At 46.9% G+C, this 27496-nt stretch overlaps 1 protein-coding gene across 3 annotated transcripts; it reads right to left on the reverse strand.

Moving 5' to 3' along the window:
- Positions 1–985: 985 nt before the first annotated feature.
- Positions 986–27496, reverse strand: LRRC43 (leucine rich repeat containing 43). Of its 3 annotated transcripts, XR_013980391.1 has the most exons (13): positions 27354–27496; positions 25616–25894; positions 24597–24707; positions 23933–24072; positions 21002–21240; positions 19867–20045; positions 18000–18123; positions 15530–15669; positions 9039–9248; positions 6651–6836; positions 5271–5361; positions 1321–2248; positions 986–1234 (listed from the first exon to the last, which is right to left on the reverse strand). XR_013980391.1 is itself a non-coding variant. In XM_080985152.1 (12 exons), exons 1-12 carry the CDS (start codon positions 27441–27443, stop codon positions 2106–2108), a joined length of 1932 nt encoding a protein of 643 aa, XP_080841278.1. In that variant the 5' UTR covers positions 27444–27496; the 3' UTR covers positions 986–2105. The 3 variants fall into 3 exon arrangements, 2 of the variants coding, with proteins under 2 accessions (XP_080841278.1, XP_080841279.1); XM_080985152.1 differs by having other exon boundaries at positions 986–2248; XM_080985153.1 differs by lacking the exons at positions 986–1234; positions 1321–2248; positions 5271–5361 and having other exon boundaries at positions 6659–6836; positions 9029–9248.

Raw genomic sequence — 27496 nt, forward strand, 5'->3', positions numbered from 1 at the left:
GTCCCTGATTGGCCGGGCTTTGCTGATGACATCTCCAGCAAAAAGATCTTTGTCAGGGTCCAGATGCTCAAGGAATTCTACAATGTTGCACGTTTTCACAAATATGTCATTGTCACCCTTCAACACAAAGCAGATGTGGGGGCAGTCCTCTGCCGCCCACTGAATGAAATGCCGCTCCTTCCGAGAGTGGAAGCAACCGTCCCTCTGGGAAAGGCTGAGAACAGAGGTCAGCCGGGCAGCACCACAAGTAACAAAAGAAAATGGCTGGCAGGCAGAAATCCAACAGGTCCACATCGGGAAAGACTCTCGGCTTGCCCTGCAACCCTGTTCCCCAGGAAAGTGGGCCCTTCGCGGACCCCCTTGGGGAAACGCAATAGGCACTTTCGGGGATGCCTCCAGGCCAGGATCACCACAGCAACGACGGAGTCTGCCCACGCGGCGCTCTGGCTGCAGCAGCCTCAGGGTTGGGGCAGGGGGTCCTCGTCAGTTCAGCTTATTGCCTATAGCCAAGGCCTTCTTCCCAATGGGCACTTCCCACAAAGCAAGACATTCTTCTAGAATCACACAACGTAAATGTAACATCACACAGCATAAAAATTTGGAAGTACAGTGCATTCCTTCTCCCAAATGCTCTGGGGCTCTTCCCCAAATGCAAAGTTGTCTTAAGGGGAAGGGAGAGGAAGATAATCATATTGCACCCTTCTGCCAATCATCTTGACGCGGGAGGCTGAAAGGGAAATGGTTGAGAAAGATGCGGGTGCAGAAGTAACTCCCTACAGCAGTGGGGATTGATGGGAGTTGTAGTACAAAACATCTGGAGGGCACCAGCTTGACAAAAGCTGCCCTACAGTATAGGGGCTGTGTTTGATTCTGGAAGTGGAGAGCAAAAGCCAAAGAGTACTGGCCAGTCTCTGTAGACCAATATAAATAAAATTCAAGGGAAGCGTAGATTTTCTGTTGCAAAATAAACGAGGCGAATCACATAAACATTCCTAGTTAACATTTCTTATAAACACCAGGTGGGCTGTTGAGACTTTTCACAAACTGCAGAATAAAAGAGGCAGGGTGCAGTAGGAGAGGTAAGTCAACAGAAGCTCTATCACAACTATGACAAGTGCTATTCAGTTTTCTTCTGAGCTTCTCTGAAACCATGAGGTTTAAACACTTGCTTTGTGATAAATGGAACTAATAATCCAGGTTGGTGAATAGAACATATTTCACCAAACCAAAAATACTCTATTAAAACTTGCTAGCTAGATGGCATGTCCAGAGTAGTCCCAAAAGTTACAATGATGCAATTTGCTGGTGTGGGAAATGTACTAGATGCTGAAGACAAAATTGTTGAGCTATTGTTGAGTAAAGCTTTTGCAGGCTTTGGGGTGACAATTATCAGGCACAAATAAAGAACAGAGAGTGCACATGCATTTACACCCACATACGTAGGCTTTCGGGTGTCCATATTTGCAGGTTTCAAACTTTCCACACTGTGAGACAGGAGGATATATTGGCTGCTGATAGATGGTTAAAGGCTTTATTCCCTTGATTCTTACAAAAGTTTAGAGGCTAAACTGAAAATCAGACGACATACTGTTGGTACATTCTCTTTAAGCCAATGGTCCCATCAAATATATTGTCTCTATTTTGGGGAAAGGGAGTGGGCAGGATTTGGCCACTAATGCTGATCTTGGATTTTGGAAGCAGAAAGGCTTGTGGGTGGGGGCTCTTGTCTATTCAGAACCTTTTGGGGGGAGGGGGAACCTGTGCCGACTCTGCCTTTGGACAGTTCTGCATCTGGACCTCAGAACATTTGCAAATAAATCAATTCCGCCGCGCTGCCTCCCACCCAAATGCACCAGGTCTTCAGTGTTCCACAGGAAAGTGATGCTCCCTGCATCCAGGATGAGCCAAATGGTCAAACTTCTGAGGTCAGGCCAAAGATGCAGATGTGTGATATAAAGGCATCCCTGCCCTGGCATAACCTTTACTGTGACTGCCTGCCCTTACAACCTCAGCTTCCCGCAGCAGGTAGACATAGCTCTTGAGAATCCACATCCCTCACCCCTGAAGCTTTTTAAAAAGCACAATCTGTGCTCCCCACAAAACAATTACTCTGACATGTTGTAATGTAAAAGGATTTGTGAAGCTGAATTCCATTTCACATGTTGTATTTGGAATTCCACCGTCAGCGGTACTGGCTGGCTCTGAAGAATATCTGCCCCATCTGGAGAGTCCTTCTTTTTCCCCTTTCCTGGAAAAAGAAGGGAGAAATATGTACTGTTGCTTCTTTTAAGCCTCCTACCCACTGGGTGGGTGTACTTAAAACTGACCCCCTGAAGGACCTTTTCCCTCAACCCATGTAGCCTTTCAGGGTTTGTTGGTTTGTTTTTAACCAACTATTATTCATACCTCAAAGGGGCTGAACTGATGGGGGGAATGGGAAAGGAGGTCAGTCAGTGGTAGAGCAAATGTTTTGCAGCCTGCAGGTCTGAGAGCAACCCTGTCTCCAGTCAGTGTCCTGAGCTAGTTGGGCCTATGGGTATGAGTCAACTTCCTATGTATCCAAGGAGGGACTACCCATTCAGTAATTTTAAAATTCATAGCTCCAACAAGAGGTGTTGAGCTGAAGGAAAAAGCGAAGGTGCAGGTTATCAGATTGTTTGCAATTGACATTGGGAGTCATTAAAGATCCCAGAGACAGACTTCTTGGAGCTTTATCCCCTGAGCTAAACCACGCCCAGTCGTTAAGGTTTTGATTAATCTATAACTTTCAATGCCATTTCATATGTTGACATTAACATGGTCATTGCCACATACAGCCCCTGCTTACTGCTGGAACCAGCCTTCTCCCACTGGGTGTTCTCCAGCTCTTTTGCAGCACAACTCCCATCTGCTCCAGCCAGCACAGAGGTGCTGGGCAGAGTTGTAGTCTAAAACAGGTAGAAGACACCAGGCTGTCAAAGACTTTGACCACAAAATCATACAGTATTGATAAAGTGCCTCTGGTGGAGCTGAAGTGAAACACACCTGCAGCTATTTCTTCATCTTCCAGGGTTATTTTTTTACTGCCAAAATATTTTGTTGCTGTTTGGGGTGCATGTAGGCAGAATCCCTCATGCATGAATTGATACCACACTTCCCTGCCACATGACTTTATGAAAACAACATTTTCAAGTTCAGCAGTCATACCCAAACATCTGCAAACAAATTGTCTGCCTTTCACAAACCATTCAAGGAAATGTCTCTATATGAAAACATATTTGCTCTTCATTTCTCCCACCCAGGCACCTTGACCAACGGGTAAGTCAGAGTGTTTATCACAAAGTCAACTCTACTCTGGCTTAACAACTCTCCACATGATGCTGAAAGGAATTACCTGTCTCCCAGGTAAACATCATAATCCGCATCATGGAAAACTGGAAGCGACAAGCACCACCTTATATATTATGTTTACTTATATGGGCTAGTAACTCAATATTTGACACCAGTTGGAAGACAATGACAGCCATTTCCTGTAGTTGGAACAAATCGGGTGGTGCGCTCAGCTCCTTACAAGTGTTAAAATGAAGGGTTAAAATGTGCACTTACAGCACAATCCAACACAGAACAAAGTCCCACTGAATTCCTGGACCTCTTGCCCAGGGAAAGTGCAGACGCCTTTAGTGTGTGATGTAACAGACAGCAGAGTCTGTCTTACTGTAAGGGGACTGCAACTGATTCTGGGTGCAATTCAAATGGAAAATGGATCTGCCCATGTCTAACCAACAGGGGCACAAACTCCTCATAGATTTTCTCGCAGCCAGTCTTCCTTGTTATGGCCTGAGATCTCCAGGAAAGGTCAAATCACTTCCTCCACGTAAGACAGTCATACCAGTCCACTCTGACAAGGAGGGAGGGCCACAGCTCAGTGGCAGAGCACCTGCCTTGCGAGCCAAAGGTCACAGGTTCAGTCCCCACTGGCCTCTCCAAGGAGGGTTGGAAAAGACTCCTTGTCTAAAATCCTGGAGGGCTGCTGCCAGTCAGTGTAGACAATACTGGGGTAGATGGGCAAATGGTTCTGACTTGGCAGCTTCCTCTGTTCCGAAATAGTCTAACAGAATGACATAGAATCGTGACCTCTTGGTGATTTTCCATTATCCTTTAAAAAAGAACTAGTAGTTCCTGGTCCCCATAAGAGAAGCAGAATGCTTGCAAAAGTGCAGGTACAGGGAGAGATACCAGAGAATTCCAATGGGAATGGAAATGGGAGCGTAAATTTACTTGCCTAATCTTGGCTGCTTCGGTCGGTGTGGAAGTGGCACTGTTAAAAGTGCCATAGGCTACTCATTCAATAAGAAAACAGTATTTTGGTGTGGCAACAGCCTCACTTTGGAACTCCCTGCTTATTGGCCTCAGGCCTTTTTGTGTTGCTTAAAATATTTTTGCTTAGGGATGCCTTTCGAGATATACATATCTTTTACCTTTTTATTGCTTTTAATTATCTTTTGAATGTTTTAAATACTGTTCTTTTACTGCTGATTTTAATGTTTTGCTGTTATGTTTTGTAAGTGCTTAGAAATTTTATAAGCATTATAGAAATTTTGTTAAACAAAATTCACTTCCAATGTTTGCTTATTCGCCTCATGTCTGGAACACAAATCAATTGTGCAAATAGTCACTATTCTTGTGGCTTCCAGTCCACAAGGAGCACGTTGCTGAATACGTTGCTTCCTGCTCCCCATCTGTATTGTGTTTCCTTTGCACTGGAATTAATAGGGTAGAACAGCGTAATGACAATGCAATAATGTAATTTACATAATTAATTACGTGAGCTATACAATTTCACCACAGCAGATGGAGAGACAAGTGGAATAGTTTTGGGCAGGAAACAAACGGTAGTGGACTGGAACCAGTGCTGTATGGGGCAGAATTGAAAACGATGTTTTCTTACATCCCTAGGCTATGTACCCGTTATACCTTTAAAGAATATTCAAAGCACATTCTTTCCCTGAAAGAATTATGGGCAATGAAGTTTACCCCAAGCGGAGCTACAGTTCCTGGTGACCCTTAACAAACTACCGTTCCCAGAAGGAAGGAAATGTCTTTCAAATGTACTTTAAATATATGGTGGGTACACAGCCCTGGTTACAGGCAGTTAGGTATGCGAAACACCACTGTTTTGCATAACTGTCATCTTAGTGAAGATTTTAACTTTGCAGTTTGCCCGGGCTTCATGCAGATTTCCCAAAGACACCCAAAATAACCATAATACGAAGGGGCTCTCCTGGGATTACCTTTGACAGGTGTGGTGGCCTTCTTTGTCGCTGCGGTCTCGGTGGCTGCAGCTTTGGCTTTTTTGTCCTTTTTAGCACCCTTTTTACTATCCTACAGAAAAGAAGTTTGTGCTTTTTAGGGAGGCTAGAAACACACGTGTGCAAAAAAAAAGGCAGTGCAGAAATGTCATACCGATTAAATACTTTGGAGCTACACCTTTCAAACCACACGTCTGTACTTTCAGTCTGATCAGCCAATTTATTCTAAAAAGTGGGTATTTTCTTCCGTACAAGGTTATGACAGACTAAGAGTTCTTCCAGGAACAGTCTGTACAGCCAGATGGAGGCCTGACTTACACGTTTGGAGACTCTGTGACACAACCTGAGGTCATTATCATTATTACATTTATTAATCATCTTCTAAGCCATGGGTAGGCAAACTAAGGGCCGAATCCGGCCCAATCGTCTTCTCAATCCGGCCCGCGGACAGTCAGGGAATCAACGTGTTTTCACATGAGTAGGATGTGCCCTTTTATTTAAAACGCATCTCTGGGTTATTTGTGGGGCATAGGAATTCGTTCATTCCCCCCCCCCCAAAAAAAGACTCTGGCCCCCCACAAGGTCTGAGGGACAGTGGACCGGCCCCCTGCTGAAAAAGTTTGCTGACCCCTGTTCTAAAACACCATTCTCAAGGCAATATGCACATAACATTGCCCACAAGAAGCCCAGCTGATGAGCTGCCCCATATTTGTGGGTAGGTGGGATGACATCCCACACAGGTCTGCAGATAGCCCTTGCTCCATGCAGTAGGCCTCATGCCCCCAGGGGCCACACAAAGGGCCTTGTGACTCCTGAGCTCTCAGTTACTACAACCCTCTGGCTGCTTTTATCCTGACTTGGCTGTGGGGAGATTAGATGATGTTGGCGGCTGAATGAGCATTCTTCCTGGTTTGTTTGCAGGGAGGCTAGAGGACGTTGCATCAGGAAAATGTTACCCCTATACTTTCCAGTTTCACTTTCCACGTCGCTTTCCTTATTGCAGATAGTCTTCCTGGCCAAGGTGACTGAGTGGGAGCTCCCTCCAGGCACATCTGGAGCACGTGGACCATTTGGATCCCTTCCAACTGGTACTGAAACCCATCATGGGACTGAAACCACCTTGGCCATGTTGGTTGACGACAGGGAAAGCTTTTTTCAGGATTTATGTTGGGATGGGGGCCAACCTAACCTCCCATTCTGACTCTAAGCACAGGCTTAACAGCCGTTTCTGTCCTGTTTCAGGCAATGTTGGTGAAATAAATAGGCGCACCAAGGCCGAATTCTGCCCACAGGGGGCTTTCTCAGGAAAACAACCTTTCTGACCTGGTGGCTGCATTTAACACAGATTCAGCTGCCAAATACCTTTTCTTTCGGAGACGGGGGCTTACTAGTTGACTCCGTTATCAGAATGCCAAAGTCGCACACGGTCTCCACAAGAGGCTCTCCCGCCAGAAGGCTTTCCAGGTTGACATGGCCTGAGCCCAGGACCTTCACGATGGGAGGGTCACTTCGTAGCTCAGGAGAAGGAGACTTCTTTTTCTTCCCACCCTATGGGGATGTGGCAGCATATCAGATAAATTCATTCTGGGTTATTAATAATCTTATTCAAAGATTTTCAGAATATCCAGCTAACAACCACAGTAACAAACACTAACAATAAACACAACCGCTGTTGCAATAATGCACATTGTAAACTCAAGCAGGTCAATTTAAAGAGTCTACAAAAATTGCCGTGGGTCAGAGGAGGAGTTACAGTCAGCTAACTTTTTATTTATTTGAATATTTATAAATTAATTCCTTGTTTATTTGTGATTCACTGATACTGAATCCTAATTCCAGACCCTCCAGATGTCCATATTTTCCAGGGACAGTCCCGGATTTACAAAAGCCGTCCCAGTTTCTGATTTGATCCCAGAATGTCCCGCTTTCCCTTAGGATGTCCTTATTTTCATCAGAGAAATGTTGGAGGGTATGGAATTATACGATCCCAGAACCAAGGAGGTAAGTAACTATACAATATTTAGAAGACATCTAAAGTATAGGGAAGTTTCTTTAATGTTTGATGTTTTATTATGTTATTATATATGTTGGAAGCTGCCTGGAGTGGCAAGGGCAACCCAGTCAGATGAGTGGGATATTATTATTATTATTGTTGTTGTTGTTGTTGTTGTTGTTGTTGAATAGGATGTCCCTATTTTTGGTAGAGAAATGTTAGAGGGCATGCAATTCCAAGACCACCATCTTAGAAATTTTATTATGTTTTAAACACTGCTATCCTGGCAGTTCTATTGCAAATGCAACATAAACTGCTAAATACATTAAAAAAATAAAAATATGGTAACTTATTATTGCTTTTGTTGTCGTCAATTGAGAACAGCAGAAAATCCAAAACCATCGCTGGCTCCGCTGTCGGGCAATGTGAGGCAGGCACCAAAGGCAGCTAATTACAGCTGTCACGAAAGGCAGAAAGTTTTTTAATTTATTACTGTTATTTTTGTTTTACCTGCCAGAGAAGGAAAGAGGCACTTCTGGGGTTTTCTGCCTTGGATGCCAAAATAACTTGGCAAGTTTTGGGTACTCTCTGGGGTGAGGGGGAGACACCATCTGCTGCCTCACCTAAAGGATCCAAATGCTTCAGGCTAGCCCTACAAACAAATGCAAAACAGATTTCGCCAATCTAAAGCCTTCCAGATATTTTGGACTACAAGCAGCAAAAGCAGAGTCACCTTTTGGAAACATGTTCAAGTGTCATTTAAAAATGGGAAGGGACAGAGTTTATCAGGCCTACACAGGAAGAGAATTTTGAAGGGCAGGCTTTTGCGTCCTAAAAATGAAGGCTGTGGGCAGCTAATTGTTTTCCTTGTGAGATCTTTTTCTGTTACCTCACAAAGTGGCCAAGCCAGACTTCCTGGCTTACCTTGGCCTATTGTGAGGAGCAGGGAGCTTGGATACACTTTGCATGAGTGCAATAAACAAACAAGGACCATTATTTATATTTAAGGTCATACCCCACCCCTCTTCCTCCCAAAGGGGCCCAGGGGACTGTGCCAGACTCCCTGGCTTTGCACGTTACAGCCAAACCAGGGGCTACGGTTTCATTCTACCAAACAAGTGGCCATGACCACCAGCCAACCTGAAGCCAGAGTATATTGCCAGCTTATGAATCGTGGCCTGTTAAGGAGCAACAAACCACTATCCCTTGTTTGGACATAACGGGAAGGCAAGGCTTCCCGCGTTGCTTAACCCAGTGGTTCTCAAACTTTTTTTTATCTGGGCCATACTTTCAGATTAAAGGTTTGCTCGCACTGCACCAATTTTTTTTATTGATAAGAAATGCATCGGAAAATTAAAAAGAAACAACTCCTAGCAGTGCTTGATTGATATAACACAGAACACAACTACTTTGCAATATGATCATGGAACATCCAGAAAGTATTAAACAATGCAGCTACATATTCTACAAATAAAACAAAAATATTTTGATACTGCACCGCACCACGCTGAAATGTTAAAATGTTTCCTGGGTTGTCCTTGAATCTTCCCGCCACCCGTGCCATCCTCTCCTGCCACACCTTTTGAGAATAACCCCATTCCCCCCCCCCCGAATTTTGTCTTTACATACATAAAATGCTTTATGCATGTTTTGCAAACTGACATTTCTGTTTCAGGCATTGCTTAACTGCCCCCCGGTCTGGCTTCATACACTTTTGACTGGAGCAACAGTCGGGCACAACTCTCACCTCTCATTACCTTTCCAGCATCCTTTGCTTTCCCCTTCTCCTCTTTGCCTTTGTCCTTTTTCCCTTTCTCTGCCTTCTTCTCCTTCTCCTTCTCCTTCTCCTTCTCCTTCTCCTTCTCCTTCCCTTTCCCCTTTCCCTTCCCTTTCTCTGCCTTCCCCTTATCTTTGCCTTTTTTGGTTGGGCTTTCATTTGGGGTGAGAACGACGGGCCACGAGACAACCTGGTGAAGCAAGAGAGTTTATTAGGGCAACGAAAGGCCAGATTATTAGTGAACTTTCAAAACGCAAAAGCAAAGGGGCGTTTTCATGTCATTGTAGCATTTAATGTAACATTGTAACATTTCATATCACCCGCTAACATTTAAAAAGCCAAAATCCAGAATAGATATGTTAACGTGGATTTTTAGTATATTCCCATCTTGGCTGTGAGTCCAAAAAGACTTGCTCCCTGCCCTGCAAGCTTTTTTTCCCCTGGCCTGGGAGGGCAGGGTCTGGACTGACTCCAGCTACAAAAGCTGAGGCAGCTGCAGAGGTCAAAATCATTTCCCATGGGGCATCATGAAGCGATTAACAACATAATAACACATTTGAAAACAATTACATATACAAAAACTGTTAAGTTGTGGGCGAACATATCAGACGACACAGCGATTCTTCAAACAGCTCTTCTTTATTCTGAGGCCAGAACTGAACTGAGCTGAAGGGCTCAGTCAGCCTGCTTATATAGAGCTCCAGTACCTTGTTACTGTAACAACTTTCTAAAACTATCCAATCACTGAACGTCACTTCCGATCCTTCATTTGCATACAAACTATCCAATCACTGAATGTCACTTTCGATCCTTCATTTGCATAACTATTGTCAGGGAACTGCCATCGGAAGGAAGGGAAGTGAAAGGGCTCACACAGGTTGGGAGAGACTCAGCAGCTGAAGAGGGAACCAGTAGGGGGAGAGGAGCTGAGCTGAGGGAAAGGGAGCTGGAGGGATGGCTCAGAGACACTTCCAGCGAAAACAGTGGGGAGGTTTCAGGACCTCCTGTAGGGACACCCACTCCTCGCCGGAAACTGTCACGCAGAGAGTCCAGAAGACGTGTTTCCGTTAAGGAGCTTTTATGTTGGAAGCGATTCCGAAAGCAACCACTGTCGGAATCTGCCAGCGACTGACGGAGCCATGTTTAAGGGGCTCCGTTACAGACAGAGGTTTGCAAACTTGACCAAACTCTGAGGGACTAGGATTTTACACACAAGCAGCTCATCGTCCCATCACAGCATTCCGACAGTCTTCGTGAGCAGCTTGTGCAGGAGAAGGCATCATGAGCAACCCAGCCGGAACCGGAGAAGCAGGAGCTGGAGCGGGTCCAAGCCTGGAAGAAAGGTACCGGGTGTTGGAGGTCCAGCTAGCGCTGCAGACGGCGAGGCTTGAGGAGAGGAGGGCTCAGGATGCAGACAAAAAGGGGAAAGACACCCAGCTCGTCAGAAAGGTACCAGGATTGGTGCAGAAGTTTGGGGGGGAGCCCAAAGACTATCATGGCTTTCGGACAGAGATGCAATATGCCCTCAATCTGCAGTTTGATGAATTCCCTGACGAGGAATCACGAGTGGCTTTCGTGATTGGGCATCTTGAAAAGGGGGCGAGAGACTGGGTTAGACCCCTGATGGCAGCGAATAGTGACGTCCTAAAGGACACGATGAAGTTCTTTCGCGCCATGGATCTGATGTTTTCCAGCGATATTGAACAGGGAGTGGTCCGCAGACAGTTAATGGCTTGCAAACAGGGGAGCCGATCTGTCCGTGAGTACTGGACTGAGTTCACCATGTTGATCCATAAATTGGGGTGGGATCTATCGGCGGAACCCATTCAAATGCTCTTTGAAGAAGGGCTTTCTTCGGCTGTGAAAGACGAACTTTCCCGGGCGCCCAGGGCGGAGTCTATGGACCAGCTGACCAAATCAGCGCTGACCATAGGAGCGCGCCAGGAGGCGAGAGCATTGGAGAGGCGGGAAGGGAAGGGGGAACGTTGGAAGGAGTTCCGCATTCCAGACATTCCAGAGCCAACTTTCCCGCCGGCAGAGCCGATGGAAATCGGAACAGCGCGCGCGCGCGCAGTTTCAAAGCCCAGTGAGGGGGGAAAGAAGGAGGGAAAAGGCGCCCGGAAATGCTATCTCTGCCAACAGCCAGGTCACTTTGCCAGAGTCTGCCCCCAGAGGAAGGAATGGCAAGGGATGGTAGGAGCTGTGGAGGGAAGAGAGGAAGAAATACCGAAGCAAGTAAAGGCCAACGCCTGGCTGCCACCGTCGGGGCACAGCAGCCAGGCCAAAGAGCAGTGAAAGTGCCCACGCCAGAACCTCCTAAACCCGCCCTAGTGATAGAAGTGGTGCTAGAGCTGCCAAACGGACACCCTCTAAAGATAAAGGCGCTGTTGGACTCAGGCAGCTCCTGCAATTTCATGAGCAAAGAGTTTGCAGCTGAACACCAGATACAGACGATCCCTTTAAGCAACCCCCTGCAGGTGACCACGATCGATGGCAGGGAGCTGTTGGGAGGAGAAGTCAGCTTGCAGACCGTCCCAATGATAATGAAGGTGGCAAGGCACACCGAACTGATAGCGTTTAATGTGGCCACCTTGGGAGGAGCTCCCATTATATTGGGGATGAGCTGGCTAGCGTTACATGATCCGCTGGTGGGCTGGCATCAGAGAGTGGTTTCTTTTGGTTCAGCACATTGCTTAGAACACTGCAAAGAGGGAAAGGGTTTGGCAGGGGCCCAAGCCACCCTAGCAGGGACTGAAGTAACGGAGAACGTGAAGGTACCACGACAATACGCAGATCTCCGCGACGTCTTCAGCGAAAGGGAAGCTGACCAACTACCCCCGCATAGACCCTTTGACTGTCAAATCAATTTACTCCCTGGGGCACAGCTCCCTGTAGGCAAGCTGTACGCCATGTCAGACAGAGAGATGCAGGAGCTAAGAGAGTTCATTGACAAGAACCTGAAGAGAGGGTTCATCAGAGAGTCCAGGGCGGTGGGGGGCAGCCCAGTGTTTTTTGTGGATAAAAAAAACACGAACAAGCCGAGGCTTGTGTGTGACTTCAGGGCCTTAAATGCAGTGTCAGAACCAGTGGCTTTCCCTATGCCCAGGATTGACGACATTTTGACAAGGGTCAGGAAGGGAAAGATTTTTACTAAACTGGACCTAAGGGGGGCGTACAACCTGATACGAATAAGGAAGGGGGATGAATGGAAAACCACCATGTTCACCCCTTTGGGGGCATTTGAATATTTAGTTATGCCCTTCGGCCTACAAGGAGGCTCCGCGTGCTTTCAATCGTTTATGAACCATGTCCTGGGGCCTTTGCTTTACAAGAATTGTGTGGCCTTCTTAGACGACGTGTTGGTGTATTCTGAGAATGAGGAGCAGCATGTGAGAGACGTCAGAGAAGTGTTGAGCAGGCTGCAAGCCAACCAGCTGTGGGTGAAACTGGAGAAGTGTCAGTTTCATACCAAGGAGGTGGAATTCCTGGGGTATCGCCTGTCAGACAAGGGATTGGCCATGGATCCCGGCAAGGTCCAGGCGGTGCTGGAATGGAAAACACCCAAAACAAGGAAGGATGTGCAGAGGTTCCTAGGATTTGGGAACTTCTATCGTAAGTTCATCCGAAACTTTGCCCACCTGACGGCGCCCATTACGGACTGTCTCAGCAGTAAGAAGAAGTTCGTTTGGACTGAGGAGGCGGAGCGAGCATTTGAGGAACTAAAAAGGGCCTTCGCCTCGGAACAACAACTCCTGCATGTGGATTTACAAAAACCGATGAGAGTGGAAACTGACGCATCAGACAGAGCTATTGGGGCGGTGCTTCTGCAGCCAGGGAAGGAGGAGTCAGAGTGGAGACCGTGTGCCTTTTTTTCGCGAAAGCTGAACAAATCCGAGAGGAACTACACGGTGTATGACCGAGAACTACTAGCCATTCATGAGGCGTTCCGGAGATGGAGGCACCTGCTAATTGGCGCACAACATAAGGTGCAAGTGTGCACTGACCACAAGAACCTAGAGTATTGGAGGACGGCACGAGTGCTCAACCAACGGCAAGTGAGATGGGCCCAGGAGTTCTCCAAATTTAACTTTGAGATTTGTTACGTGCCAGGCCCAGAGAACATTAGGGCGGACGCTCTCTCACGCAAACCTGAATATTTGGAGGGGGAGGGAGCACCCGAAGAGAGACATGTCATTCCAGAGGACCGCTGGGTGTGTGGGGCGGCATTGGTGGGACAAAGAGAACTGGTAGAGGAAACAGAGAATGATGAATACGCCCAGAATAAGCTCAGAGGTCTTAGGGGTGAGGGAGAGGAACCAGGGGGTTTCGAGGAAAGAAATGGAGCTTTGTATTACAAAGGGGCACTGTATATCCCTGAAGGAGACTTAAGGGGGAGGGTACTCAAGCAGTTGCACGACAGCCCCACGGCGGGGCATTTTGGACAACACAAAACCATGTGGTTGGTCACCAGGGAATTTTGGTGGCCTAAGGTGAGGGAAGATGTACGGGAGTATGTAAGAGGGTGTGAGCAATGCCAGCGAGCCAAAGGGGAGAGGCGGGCACCGGCGGGGCTATTAGAACCCTTACCAACCCCAGAACGACCTTGGGAGGCAGTGTCGATAGATTTTATGACTGATCTGCCGAAGTCCAAGGGGAAAACAGCCATCATGGTGGTGGTAGACCTACTAACAAAGATGTGCCACTTTGTAGCCTGCTCGCATGCAGTCACGGCGGAAGAGACAGCGAAGTTATTTGTAGAACACATTTTTAGGTTGCACGGGGTGCCATTGAGGGTGGTCTCAGACCGAGGAAAACAATTTACTTCCAGGTTCTGGAGGAAGCTCATGAGCTTACTGCAGGTGGAGGTCAACTTTTCGACTGCCCGGCACCCTGAAACCAACGGGCAGGCGGAAAGAGCAAACGGGGTCCTCCAGCAATACCTGAGGTGTTATGTCAATGACAGAGAGAATGACTGGGTAGAAAAGTTGGCGCTGGCGGAATTTGCCTACAACAATGCCGAGAATGTGTCCACAGGGATGAGCCCCTTCTTGGCTAATTATGGGTGTCATCCCAGGGCTTTCCCAGGGGGAGAAGGGGAGAGATGGGGTGTCCCGGCAGCCGAGCATTTTGTAGAAGAAATGGAAGCAATCCATCGTCAGCTCCAACTCAACTTAGAAAGGGCGAAGGAAGAATACAAGAGGCAGGCAGACAAGAACCGAAGGGAAGGTGAAACCATAAGGGTGGGAGATAGGGTGTGGCTGTCAACCCAAGGGTTGCCGTTCAAAGGAGGTTGTAAGAAATTAAGACCCAGGAGATTGGGTCCCTTTGAGGTCATTCAACAGGTCAACCCAGTGGCTTTCAGGCTCCGGTTACCCAACCACATGAAACTGCACCCAGTATTTCACAGGTCGTTACTGTCACCGTATGAGGGGGGACGAGAAGGGATGGCCACTCGGGGACCGGTCATAGAAGAAAGGGAATGCAGCAGCCATGTGGCAGAAATCCTCGACGCCAGATGGAAGGGGGATCAGGTGGAGTATTTGGTAGCGTGGGAAGGAGAACCGGAGTCAGAAAACACTTGGGTAATGGCAGAAGATATCAATGACGAGGTATTGATAGAAACGTTCCATCAAAGGTTCCCAAGGAAACCTCAGCCTGTGGAGAGGTTCCGGAGGGAATACTTTGGGACCACCGATGAGGAGGAGGAGTTGGAAGGATTCTCGGAATCGGAAGGGGAAGGGGAGATGGACTCTGAGGAGGAGGAGTACTTCGAGACCAGGAACCGCAACAGGTGGAGAGAAGTGTTCGGGACATCGGAAGATGAAGGAAGTTCATTCCGGGGGTTTGCCTCCTCACCGCCCGTAGAGGAGGGGGCGAGAGGGGATGAAGGGGGCCCTGGAGGGGAGGTGGATGTCAGGGAACTGCCATCGGAAGGAAGGGAAGTGAAAGGGCTCACACAGGTTGGGAGAGACTCAGCAGCTGAAGAGGGAACCAGTAGGGGGAGAGGAGCTGAGCTGAGGGAAAGGGAGCTGGAGGGATGGCTCAGAGACACTTCCAGCGAAAACAGTGGGGAGGTTTCAGGACCTCCTGTAGGGACACCCACTCCTCGCCGGAAACTGTCACGCAGAGAGTCCAGAAGACGTGTTTCCGTTAAGGAGCTTTTATGTTGGAAGCGATTCCGAAAGCAACCACTGTCGGAATCTGCCAGCGACTGACGGAGCCATGTTTAAGGGGCTCCGTTACAGACAGAGGTTTGCAAACTTGACCAAACTCTGAGGGACTAGGATTTTACACACAAGCAGCTCATCGTCCCATCACAACTATCTACAGTATCCCCCTGCTGGCCCAGGGTGAGAACTTCAGTACATTAAAAAAAACACCATTTAAACATGTAAATATAAAAGACAGTTTGAATATTTGCATATATATTTGCATCTATATCTGTACAGAATCTGCCTTGGAATACGTAACCTTTTCCTCCACAACTGTCACCGTGGTTCCGGCGAGAAGATAGGCCTTCAGAGCGACCATATCTCTGGTGACATGTTCCTTCGTGTGGTCACAGTCTATGACCTCAGCCCAGGGCTTTCGAGGGGTGGAATAAACATTTCCTAAGGGGGAGAAATGAAGGGCTTTTGAGGAAAGCACATCTTCAGAACAGGACACCTCAAAGGTCAGGTCACATGGCGGAAATGACTGGCAGAATCCGAGACCAGGGAGAAGAGTCAGTGAAAGAAGACTGAAAGAAATTTAAAGTTTATTTACAGAAATATTGTAAAATTAAGGAATTTTAGAAGGATGTTGGATAGAAATTAAGTGGTTTCCAGCTGTAATGCTTTAAGAGATACGAAAAAAGGCTTACAAATGGGTAAAAGCTTAATGGTAAGGATTTGCTGAACTAACAAATTGAACTGGAATACAAAAAAGGGAGGTACGAGGAGGTCCGGGGAAATAAGTGTAAGGAAGATAGGTTATGGAAAATTAACGTGTTTTTAACTGTTTTATTTTGTATGTTTCTTTTTATTTTTTACTTTTTTGTTATATCTTAAAAACTTTATACTTTTTTTTTCTGTATTCTGTATTTTCCGGTATTTTTTGAAATTTTAATAAATATCATTTAAAAACAAAAACAAAACAAAGGTCAGGTCACATTCCCTCATGTGCCACCTTTGAGGGGCCGGGGGGGGGGCGGGCAGATACCAGGGGCAAAATACAGGTAGAGCAATGGATTCTTCCCTTACTGTTGAATGGAAGCATACAGTCTAGCAATGCAAATTTCTGGTTTTTGCAGACACCCGCCCAATGTACCCCCTAGCCCTTCATCCAGGCATGCAAAAGGCATTATCACATTTCCAAGGACACATTCCAGCCAGGCAAAAGCATCTGAGAAGAATACAGAGAATCTCTCTGGTTTGCAATGCCCTGGGCTTCGAACCCCAGAGGCCCACCCCTGCCCTGCCCCATTGCTTATAACATGACTGGGGTTTTGCATCAAACGAGACAGGGAGATTTAAAAGCAACCCCTTCTTGCCTCAACATCTGAGTTGCAATTCAGCATGTTAAACAGGAATGCCAAAACTCTTGTGCTAGATCAGGTGACAGTTCAGGATAAGAATGTCCTTTGTTAATAATCAACCAGCATGCTCTGCTAACAGGTCCCTCAGTGTCCCGAGAGATAAAGCAGTAGCAACACTATTTAAGAAGTGGATAGCTGATTTCTTACTAGGCCAATAATCATTCCCAAATTTGGTTGGAGATAATCACCTTCAGGTAACAGAAAATCAAGGACAGCAATGATTCTCTTTAACTGGGCCAAAGATGTGGTTCAGTTAAAGAGAACAGCCTGCATACTTTGCAATCACACCAAGTTTTCATTAAGCAGAATTAATATCTCTGTGCTGTTTCCCTGCAAAGAAGGGGCCCAAGCAAAGAGAGAAAGGCTTTATTGATTTAAACCAACTTCCAACAACTTGGTGTCCTGGACTACAATGTCCATTATCCATGACTGATTTAAATGCAGTTATTGTAGGTGTAACAATAACAGATTTGACAGAAAAGGAGAGGTGGGGGCATGAAGTGGGATCGCACTTGTGCTTTGTCTTGTCCCTTAGCACAGGGGTGCAGGAACCTATAGTCCTCCGGGTGTGGTTGGACTCTAGCTCCCATCATCTCCAGGTCAGTATGGCAAACCATCAGGGATAATGGAACATGTAGTCCATCAAAATCTACAGGGCCACAGGTTTCCCCCTCCTTTCCATAGCAGCTGAAGAAAACCTGGACTTAATTTGAAGGGACTGGCATATGTGTAGTTGCATTTATGGTGCATTTAAATCTGGTGACATTTTAAAGGCTGCCCGTTACTCATCCACAGACTTTGGGAAAGAGCTTGGAAACAAAGATGGCTGCGTAACAACTTTCTGCCATTGAAGAGTCATGCCCCACTTTGCAATCATGACTTCTGAAACTAGGAAGCCAAGCAACTTCCTAGTAGAAGCCTAGCAAAGGATTTTAATAGGCATTCTTTAGAAACTATAGCTAAATATCAGCAGCTAGATAGCTCAAATCTACTACAGTCTTGCAAAGTGCACTCATAGCACATTAGAGCTGAGCTATTTAATAATTACCCTGGTTAATTTCTGCATGAGTTTTAAAGCTTGCAGAAGCCCTCAGCTGTGCCCAAAGACTTGGCTAAGCTCAGCTAGAAGGCTCAGCTAAGCACATGAGGAACTCCCTGCAGCTAGGATTCTTGGAGTTATCTTGCAGAAGCCCTCAGCTTTGCCCAAAGGCTTGGCTAAGCTCAGCTAGAAGGCTCAGCTAAGCACATGAGGAACTCCCTGCAGCTAGGATTCTTGGAGTTATCTGTGTGGGGCTGGTAACGCATGCAGAATGCAAGTTCACTTGTGGTCCAATTTACTCCGTCAGGCCCTGTGGAGCTACTCACCAGGCTCAGTAGGAGATTTGATTGAAGAGTCCACAGGTGTGGGCTCATTGCTTCCCCCTCCTTCCACTCCTCTTTGTGCGTTTTCAACATTCAATGTAGTTGATACCGGTACTGCTAAGTCACACTGCCATTATAATATATAAGAAGAATCACGTGAAAATTTCATAGCTGGGAAACATGCAGACACCAAGAACAGCTGCATTCCATGGATCAAAATAAGGGGGGGGGGGGACGAAGGCATAGGTGGCACTGAAGCTGCCTTCCCCAAACTGGTCCCCTCCAGGTTTTTTTTTTTACTACAAATCCCATCAGCCTCAACTGGCACACTTGATGGGAGTTGTAGTCCGAAAGATCTGGACAGCAGAAGGTTGGGGAAGGCTGTCCTAATGTATACTATTGAATAAAACAAGTTATTTACAACCCACCAACCAGTTACAGAATAAAGAATACATAATATTAAAAGGTAGAGATATTCGTAAGCAAAAAAAAAAAAAAGTCTAAGCAAAATTGCTACATTTAGGAGCTTTGAAACTTCTCTTTAGTTTAAAAATTGGAGTTCTCCCAAAAGATTATCAACAGAAACTCTGATCAACCTGGAAAAGACTGCATAATGGTGTATATCAGAGTTTCTCTGACCCCCTGAAAAACTGCATTTACAAGTGACTCTGCTTCTGTGCTATAAGGGAAGCATCTACTATTGATGGGAAGCTTGTTGTGGGCAACTACTGCAGGGGGAATAGAGTGGAATATCCTGAAAAAGGGCTTGTCTGGCTGGTGGAATCCTGAACATAAAAAATCAACATTGCAATGTTTATTGCAGCTGACACTTGTATTCTGCTATCTTTGCCATTCAGCTTTAAAGGGTAAAGGTAAAGGACCCTGACAGTTAAGTCCAGTCGCAAACGACTCTGGGGTTGCAGCGCTCATCTCGCTTTACAGGCCGAGGGAGCCGGCGTTTGTCCGCAGACAGTTTTTCCAGGTCACGTGGCCAGCAAGACTAAGCCGCTTCTGGCAAAACCAGTGCAGCGCACGGAAACACCATTTACCTTCCTGCCGGAACGCTACCTATTTATCTACTTGCACTTTTTGGCGTGCTTTCGAACTGCTAGGTTGGCAGGAGCTGGGAAAGAGCAATGGGAGCTCACCCCGTCGCAGGGATTCAAACCGACAACCTTCTGATCGGCAAGCCCAAGAGGCTCAGTGGTTTAGACCACAGCGCCACCCGCGTCCCTGCCATTCAGCTTTAAAGAGGGCAAAAAGCATTATTATAATTTTCTGCGGTGTCTCCTCCTGGTACAATGGAATTGCCTCCTCCTTTGCATTACTGAAATGCATCCATCCCAAATTCCACCTCATTTCGCAGTTGATGGTTCTGCACAACAGCTGCAAGCAAGGTTCAGTCCTCACTGGACTGTTGTGCCCTTATGCAAATACTCCCATGTGTAGGACTTAAGCTGCCTCTATAGGGTAAGGCTTGTTCACACTACCAAAGGTATACTATAGTAACTGTCATGGCTTCCCCCACATTGGGAACTGTAGCTTGCGCCATCATTTCATATCTTTAGGCGCCAGGCCTTTGGCTAATTAAAAAATCTATAGCCTTTTAAGCTGTGTATATGTCTTAGGGGGTATTGTTTTCGTTTGTTATCATGCTATGCAATTTTGTGTTTTTACATTGTAAAGCACCCTATGATCATTGGCTGAAGGGTAATTTTTTTTAATTAAGAATTGTTTTAATAATAATAATAATAGTTCCCTATCTCCCTCTGCAGAACTACATTTTCCAGGGCTCCCTGGAGAAAGTGCAGAACTGTTGAAACCAGTTTAATCAGTGACATACATACAACCCCATTTCAAGAACGTCTACCTTGTCTGTTTCTTTCTCCTCAATTTTCTCATCTTTGGCAAATTCATACGTCACGTAGTAATTGTAGGTGATTATTGGAGCCTCGGGTCCAGTCTCCGGTTCCTCTGGGCCAAGAGGATTAGGGACACCCCTGACTTTGCCAACGACCACGACCATTTTAGTGTAGCACTTTAAGAGCTCTGCGAAAGCAGGAGACAAAACATCGAACGGCAACATCCGTTTGAATGCAGAATCACAGGATAGACAGACATACGCAGGCAGGATGTAACATCTGCCCCCAAACAGCTTAGAAAAGCAGGACTGGTCAAGCCGTGGGGGCAAAGGAAGGTGCTCTGTTTCAGCTGTGCAAAGGTCTCATGGGGTTGGGAGTAGAGAGCACTGAATTGTGGGTGGGTACAAGCGGGAGCTGCAACAAAATGCTGCAGTGTAGAATGCTCCTGCTCAGGGTTCAGCTACACCTTCTCCCAGGACACTCCATTCCATTCCACTTCCTCTGGCTTTCCATGTTTTCACCCAACAATCTGTGTATTCACAGAATGTTTAGCATTCGCAAGGATGTTTGGGGATTAAAACGGAGGCAATCCAGCACGGCACATCAAAACATGGGGTTGCAACCTCGCACGATTATTAGAGCCCCAAAAACCCACATTTTTGGACTCCATGATATCACACAAGGTGGCAGTCCTGAATGTTTTGCACCAAAATGTGTGTTTTGAGACTCTGTGATCTCACGGCGGAGGAGGAAGGGGATTCTAAAATAAAAATGATGGAGGGTATTGTCCCGGCACAGCATTTTAACTTCCTCTAGCTTTGCTTCAGCATGAATCCTAGTCTATTTCAGAAGAGGCCTAAAAGTCTACACCACCAGGGGTCACCCAAGGGCCATAATATTACAGGGTCTGGGGAGAAACTGAATATTGAGGCTCCAGAAAAACATACACAGGCTTGGGTTCAAGTGTCCAGCTGCACTGCAAAGCTAGGTTTGGCATTCTGAGTATGAGTCAGTTCTTTTACTTGCCCCGACTATCACACATTGGATGTTTGGGCTGCTGGAACTAAGATAGCCCTGTCTGGCCACTTGTCAGGGATGTGGAAATTCCATCAATGGACTGCTCTTTGACTAAGGAAGCCTCACCCGGATTGCTAGACAGCTCTAAGAAGTCGTGTCTCTCGTCAGGTGTGATGATCACATCGTCAAGCGTGCAGAGTTTTGGCAGGCTATCGATGACAAACCCCCTGTAGCCAGGCAGCAGGGCGAGTGGGTTTCCCTGAAGCACCAGAACCCGCAGTTTCTTCATCGTCAAAAGCTTCAAGAGGAGGCTCAGCAAGTTGGTGAAATTGTTGTAGCTCAAGTCGAGGGAGACGAGTTTTGGCCTAAAGAAAAATAAGGGAAGGGAATGGGTCTTTGGTGAGAGCTAATGGGAACAGGGGCAGGTGACGTGGATGTTGCTGGCTGGGCCTGGTGGGAGTTGGAGTCCTACAGGATCTGGGGAGGACCACATTGGGCACCTCGAGATTAAAGGAAGCGCGCACACATGAACATAGTGCCCCACATTCCCTGTGTGTCCCACCTGGCAACAAGCGAACCCATCAATTTTAGTCTCTCTCAATTTCTCGTTTTTCCAACCTTAAATTCAGTTCTCCCCATTTCAATATCAGTTTGCAATTGGGGAAAAAAATCAATATTTTTTTCATAATACAGTATGATTGTATCTTACACATATTTTAACTGGCACGATCTCAACCATATGCGATTGAAGGCAGGCTGGTTGAAAGGGCACAGGTTAAACCCAAGCATGGCAGGGAGATTTTGTGTGCTCATGCAAGATCTTGCAGGGCAACCCAAGTTCCTGCAAGATCTCTCACAAGCACCCCATGGCTTCCAGAGCTGGAAGGTCTGGTTGGGGTTACCCAGCTTGGAAAATGCTTTTATGCTCTCCGCCTTCATCACTGAGCATGGCCTACACTCAGTGCAACAGGCTCTGGGGGTGCTAGCCATGGAGTGGTACAAAGAGTTTGGATATACGAAATTTTCATGTGTACTGAACCCCTGCACAAGATGCGATAGAACTGTACATACGTTTGCATGCAATTTTATCTAGTACACACATTTATGCAAGGCAATTTCCCCTAAAACAATGCATGTACAGTCATACCTTGGAAGTCGAACGGAATCCATTCCGGAAGTCCGATTGACTTCTAAAACGTTAGAAAACCAAAGCGCGGCTTCTGATTGGCTGCAGGAAGTTCCTGCAGCCAAACGGAAGCTGCAGGAGCCCCATCAGACGTTCGGCTTCCAAAAATCGTTCAGAAACCAGAACACTTACTTCCGGTTTTCGATCATTCGGGAGCCGATCTGTTTGGGAGCCAAGGTGTTAGAGATCCAGGGTATGACTGTAAATGCTATTTTCAACTAATGCGTGCATGTACACTTTAGGCTGGGACATGGGTGGCGCTGTGGTCTAAACCACAGAGCCTAGGACTTGCCGATCAGAAGGTCGGCGGATCAAATCCCCGCGACAGGGTGAGCTCCAGTTGCTCGGTCCCTGCTCATGCCAACCTAGCAGTTCGAAAGCACGTCAAAGTGCAAGTAGATAAATAGGTACCACTCCGGCGGGAAGGTAAACGGCGTTTCCATGCGCTGCTCTGGTTCGCCAGAAGCGGCTTAGTTATGCTGATCACATGACCCGGAAGCTGTACGCCGGCTCCCTTAGCCTATAGAGTGAGGTGAGCGCCACAACCCCAGAGTTGTCCGTGACTGGACCTAACAGTCAGGGGTCCCTTTACCTTTACACTTTAGGCTAGTCTATGCATTTAATAAAAACAACATTATTTGGTTGGGAAACAGCATTCGAAAAGTGCAAATTTCAAAGTGTAACCGTGTCTTGCCTGGTGTCTTGTTTCATAACGCGGGAATTAGGCGAGTTCACTTTTAACTGAGAACTAAATCTAATTCCTTCCTCCTTCTCAGCCACACCTGACTGTGACCAAGAATGTGAGGAAGGCCCTTCCCCATCTGCACCTCAAGGGAGACTGAACTTAGTGGCAGAAGATGGGGTGGGAGATTAGTGTGTTTCCCACACTCTTAACATATTCCTGCCTAAGGATGGAAAGAACTGTCACTTTCAGTTCTTCCAGTTTCTCATTTCTCCAATCCTAAATTCAGTTTCCCACAATTTGCAGCAATCAGCCAAAAAAACAACAACTTTTAAAAAGATCCTCATAAAAATTAACCAGCATTTTAGTGTAAATTTCTCATAATAAACACATCTTTATAAGCAATTTTGACTAATGTACACATTTTTGCAAGCAATTTCCCCCCAAAAAATGATTTTGGTATGTATTTTCCTACTAACACCACCATTTTTATGCATTTTCAACCAATATATACATTTTTATAAACATTTGGTCCATCACAACATTTGGATAAGTGCAAATTTCAAAGGATGGCTGTCTTTTAGTTTGCATATTGTTTCAGAAAGTGCAATTTTTTTATAGATTTCACTCAGTGGTTCTCAAAGGGTGTGGTGAGTCACACTGGTGTGATCAGAGAGTATAGCAAGGGTGGTGAGAAGAGTCAAGATCAAAGAAACATTCAAACATTTCAGTGTAGTATAGTATATAAAAATAATAATAATTTGCAGAATATGGATAGATATATTTGCAAAATGAGAACAAGAACATCAAGTGATACAGAGGAAAATCCTAACTGTGATCCAGAATCACTGTTTGAACAGAGTGCTGGAGAAGACTTGTTTACAATTATATTCTGGGAATGATTTATGTTCTTATGCAGCTGCATTTTTGAATACTTTCTGTATCTCCCATGATCATATTATGAAATAGTTGTGTTCTGTGTTTTAAATCAAGCTCTGCTGGTTGTTCCTTTTTGTTTTCCAATGTATTTTTTATCTGTGAAAAATTTGGTGTGGCATGAAAAATATTTTTTTTCTGAAAACCAGACCCAGAGAAAGAAGTTTGAGAACCACTGTTTTAGCTTCAAATGCGCACTGAACTAAATTTCTCCTCCATTCTTCTTCCTGCCTGCTTAAAAGTTTCCCGTTACCAGTAAGTGTCTGTGAGATACTGTTCTTCGGACGAACCGAGCTGGCAGTTGTGGCCGAGGCCCAGATGCTGGAGTTCAGGAGGCGGGTGGGCACACAAGTCCTTCAGACCATCCACTTCGTTGCCACAAAGTTCTAGGACCTGCCAAGTGGAGGGCGGAGAAAGAGGGAGGAAATAACATTTCGGGTAACAAAGAGGGCCAGAGTGCTGGATACACATCCAAATCGTTTAATGGAACGCCTCAGATAGAAGGAGAAAGAATAGGAATTTTACCTCCAGGGAAAGCACAAACCCAAACAACACGAACTTTCTGCTTCTTTCTTTCACACAGAGAAGCTTCCAGAAGCTTCCAGAACCATCTTGAATTAATTAGAATAGGAAAGATCTCTACACATCCGATCAATACTTTCTGTACCAAGAAATGCAATCTGACTCTTTCTGACCCAGAAAGAGCCCTGAGGCTGGATCAGACCAAAGGCCTATGTATTCCAGCAGCCTGTTTCTCACAGGGGCCAGTCCTGTGTTCCAGTGGGAAGCTCAGCAGCCCACCCCTCAGCCGGTCCTCCCACCGACTAGCTGACATTCTCAGCTCCATGTATTTTCCATTCCACTAACTTCTCCCACGTCTCCCACCCTTATCTACCTTCCCTCCCACCTGCAGGTACCTTTAGGGTTGGAGGGAGGTTGCTGGAGTTGATCTTGCTGATGTGATTTGCACTCAGGATTAGCTCTTCCAGGTTTGGGAACTTTAACAAATCAGCATCAATTTCAGTCACCTAGGAAGAGAGCAAAACACAAACAACGCTCATGCTCAGGGAGTCAAAGGTGGTCACAAGCGGGAAACAAGCGATCCATTGGAAAGCTCTAGCACAGTAAATGAAGCCAGGTGATTTAAGAAAATGAATTAACCCTACCCAGCAAACAACAGTCACACTCAATTTCTTGTTTTAAAATTGTCAGAGCTGCGTAAAACTTGCACTCAAAAACGCAGTGCCATGGCAATCCAAATACAGAAGGCAGTTACATCCCACCTGAGAACTCTGCAGTCAGAAAGGAGCAGTCGATGCACTTAGATCATAGAGTTGGAAGGGACCCTGAGGAACATCTAGTCCAACCCCTACAATGAAGGCAGACACAGCTGTCCCATTTGGGGATCAAACTTGTGACCTTGGTGTTGTCAGCACCACGCTCTAACCAACTGAGCTGTCCACAGAAGGGGAGCACTCAAGCTCTGAGTCAAAGTGGCACAAACAGGGCATTGGCATCAGAGCGGAATATAAGCACTAGGCTGTTCCTTGGGCTACAGGGCATCCTTCAACATGGCTTGGGTGCTACCCACACAGAACTATGCAAGCCCTGAAAATCAGCTGATCCCTGAGGCTTGTTTAGGGCCACACATTGACCTATGCAAGTGCCAACAATCAGATGACTGTCAACACCTGCACAGCTCTGCAAAAAGAAAACCCCACTCCCTCCATCATCAGCTGACTGTTGACACTTGCAAAGTGACAGACACAAGGCTTTGTTGGTGCTGCCCCCACAGGTAAGAGGGCTTAGCTTGGCCACAATGGCCTTATAGGCCAAATGGGGAGGGCTGGCGGGTCCCACTTGACTTGGGAGGGGAGCTGAGGTTCCCTAATCCTTGCGCTATGGTCTTAACCACCCAAGAGTCTTGGCCACCCACATTTTTGTTCACAATCCTGAGCGATTTGAAGTAGGAGAAGATTAAGCTGTCCTGGATGTCCCTTGGAGCCTGCACAGCCAGCTCCCTCAGCTGCTGGTCCTCAGGGCTGCAGTCAGCAGGCAGGGCCCACGGAGAGCCCAGGCTTCTCAGGTAGTCGGTGAGCGATTCCACACTTTCCTCCTCTGGCGGCAGGAACCCATCGCGAGGGGAAGCTCTGGCCTTTGGCAAGGCCCATCTGGGGGAAACTGTGGCCTTCCTTGGTGGGAAACGGGACTTATTCTGCAGAGGACAGAAAGAAGATATGTATAAGCTTCTGCTGGGGGCACTGCAGAGAAGGAGACAAGACACCCACAGGCTGAGTGGGTGGGAGCCGCTCCCCATCTATTGCTCCCGATGGACGACCTGATAACGGAGGAGGGTCTTGGCAGACCACTTAAAACATCTTCCCACCTGCTGTAGCAATTGTACTGAGCATGATTTTTAATTGTGTGTGTGTGTGTATATCTATGTCAAGGGACGCGGGTGGCACTGTGGGTTAAACCACAGAGCCTAGGACTTGCCGATCAGAAGGTTGGTGGTTCGAATCCCCGCGACGGGGTGAGCTCCCGTTGCTCGGTCCCTGCTCCTGCCAACCTAGCAGTTCGAAAGCACGTCAAAGTGCAAGTAGATAAATAGGTACCGCTCCGGCAGGAAGGTAAACGGCGTTTCCATGCGCTGCTCTGGTTTGCCAGAATTGGCTTAGTTATGCTGGCCACATGACCCGGAAGCTGTACGCCGGCTCCCTCAGCCAGTAAAGCGAGATGAGCGCCGCAATCCCAGAGTCGGCCACAACTGAACCTAATGGTCAGGGGTTCTTTACCTTTTACAGTGGTGGCCCGCAAGACGAATGCCTCGCAAGACGAAAAACCCGCTAGACGAAAGGGTTTTCCGTTTTTCGATGCGCTTCGCAAGACGAATTTCCCTATGGGCTTGCTTCGCAAAACGAAAATGTCTTGCGAGTCTTGCGATTTTTTTCGCTTCCCCCCCCTTTTTTCTAAGCCGCTAAGCCACTAATAGCCTTTTAGCCGCTAAGCCGCTAAGCCTTTAATAGCCGCTAAACCGCTAAACCGCTAATAGCGCTAAGCCGCTAATAGGGTTGCTTCGCAAGACAAAAAAAACGCTAGACGAAGAGACTCGCGGAATGGATTAATTTCGTCTTGCGAGGCACCACTGTATATCTATATGTGTGTGTGTGTGTGTGTGTGTGTGTATTGCTTATGTTATTTCTTATATTGTAATTCATTGTACAGTGGTACGCGGGTTACATATGCTTCAGGTTACATACGCTTCAGGTTACACACTCCGCTAACCCAGAAATAGTGCTTCAGGTTAAGAACTTTGCTTCAGGATGAGAACAGAAATCGTGCTCCGGCGGCACGGCAGCAGCAGGAGGCCCCATTAGCTAAAATGGTGCTTCAGGTTAAGAACAGTTTCAGGTTAAGTACGGACCTCCGGAACGAATTAAGTATTTAACCCGAGGTACCACTGTACTGAAATTTGCATTCCCTTCCATTCCCTCCGCAATACACTCTGCCCGCCCATGGCACCCCGCACTTCGGCCAGCCCTGCGTGGAAGTGCCATGGGGCAGCTAGCTGTTTGCTGGGCGGGAGGGGCAGAGAGCACGAGGATCCCCTCCCCTTGCTCCCCCTCCCCCAGCCCCCTATCTCCCGCCGCCCTCCTCGCCTCCCTCCAGCTCACCCAGCTCCCGATCCCGCAGGGAAACTGGTCCAGGCACAGCCGGCGGAGGTGCTCCCAGAAGGCGGCGGAGGCGGCGCCGGGACCCGCCATGGCCGAGCATCCCTCTCCGGCGTCCCCCGTTGCCAGGCGACGGGCTGGGTTGC

The sequence above is a fragment of the Podarcis pityusensis genome, assembly GCF_964106645.2.
Source record: "Podarcis pityusensis genome assembly, chromosome: 16".
NCBI lineage: Eukaryota > Metazoa > Chordata > Lepidosauria > Squamata > Lacertidae > Podarcis > Podarcis pityusensis.

Excerpts from the sequence above, each read along its gene's own strand:
- LRRC43 (XM_080985152.1), bottom strand. The coding sequence starts at position 27,443 with ATGGCGGGTCCCGGCGCCGCCTCCGCCGCCTTCTGGGAGCACCTCCGC. Across the intron at positions 9,249-15,529 it reads TGACAGTTGTGGAGGAAAAG|GTTGTCTCGTGGCCCGTCGT; the intron begins GTTACGTATTCC and ends TTGCTTCACCAG. Across the intron at positions 2,249-5,270 it reads GGCCACCACACCTGTCAAAG|GAAAGGGGAAAAAGAAGGAC; the intron begins GTAATCCCAGGA and ends TTCTTTTTCCAG.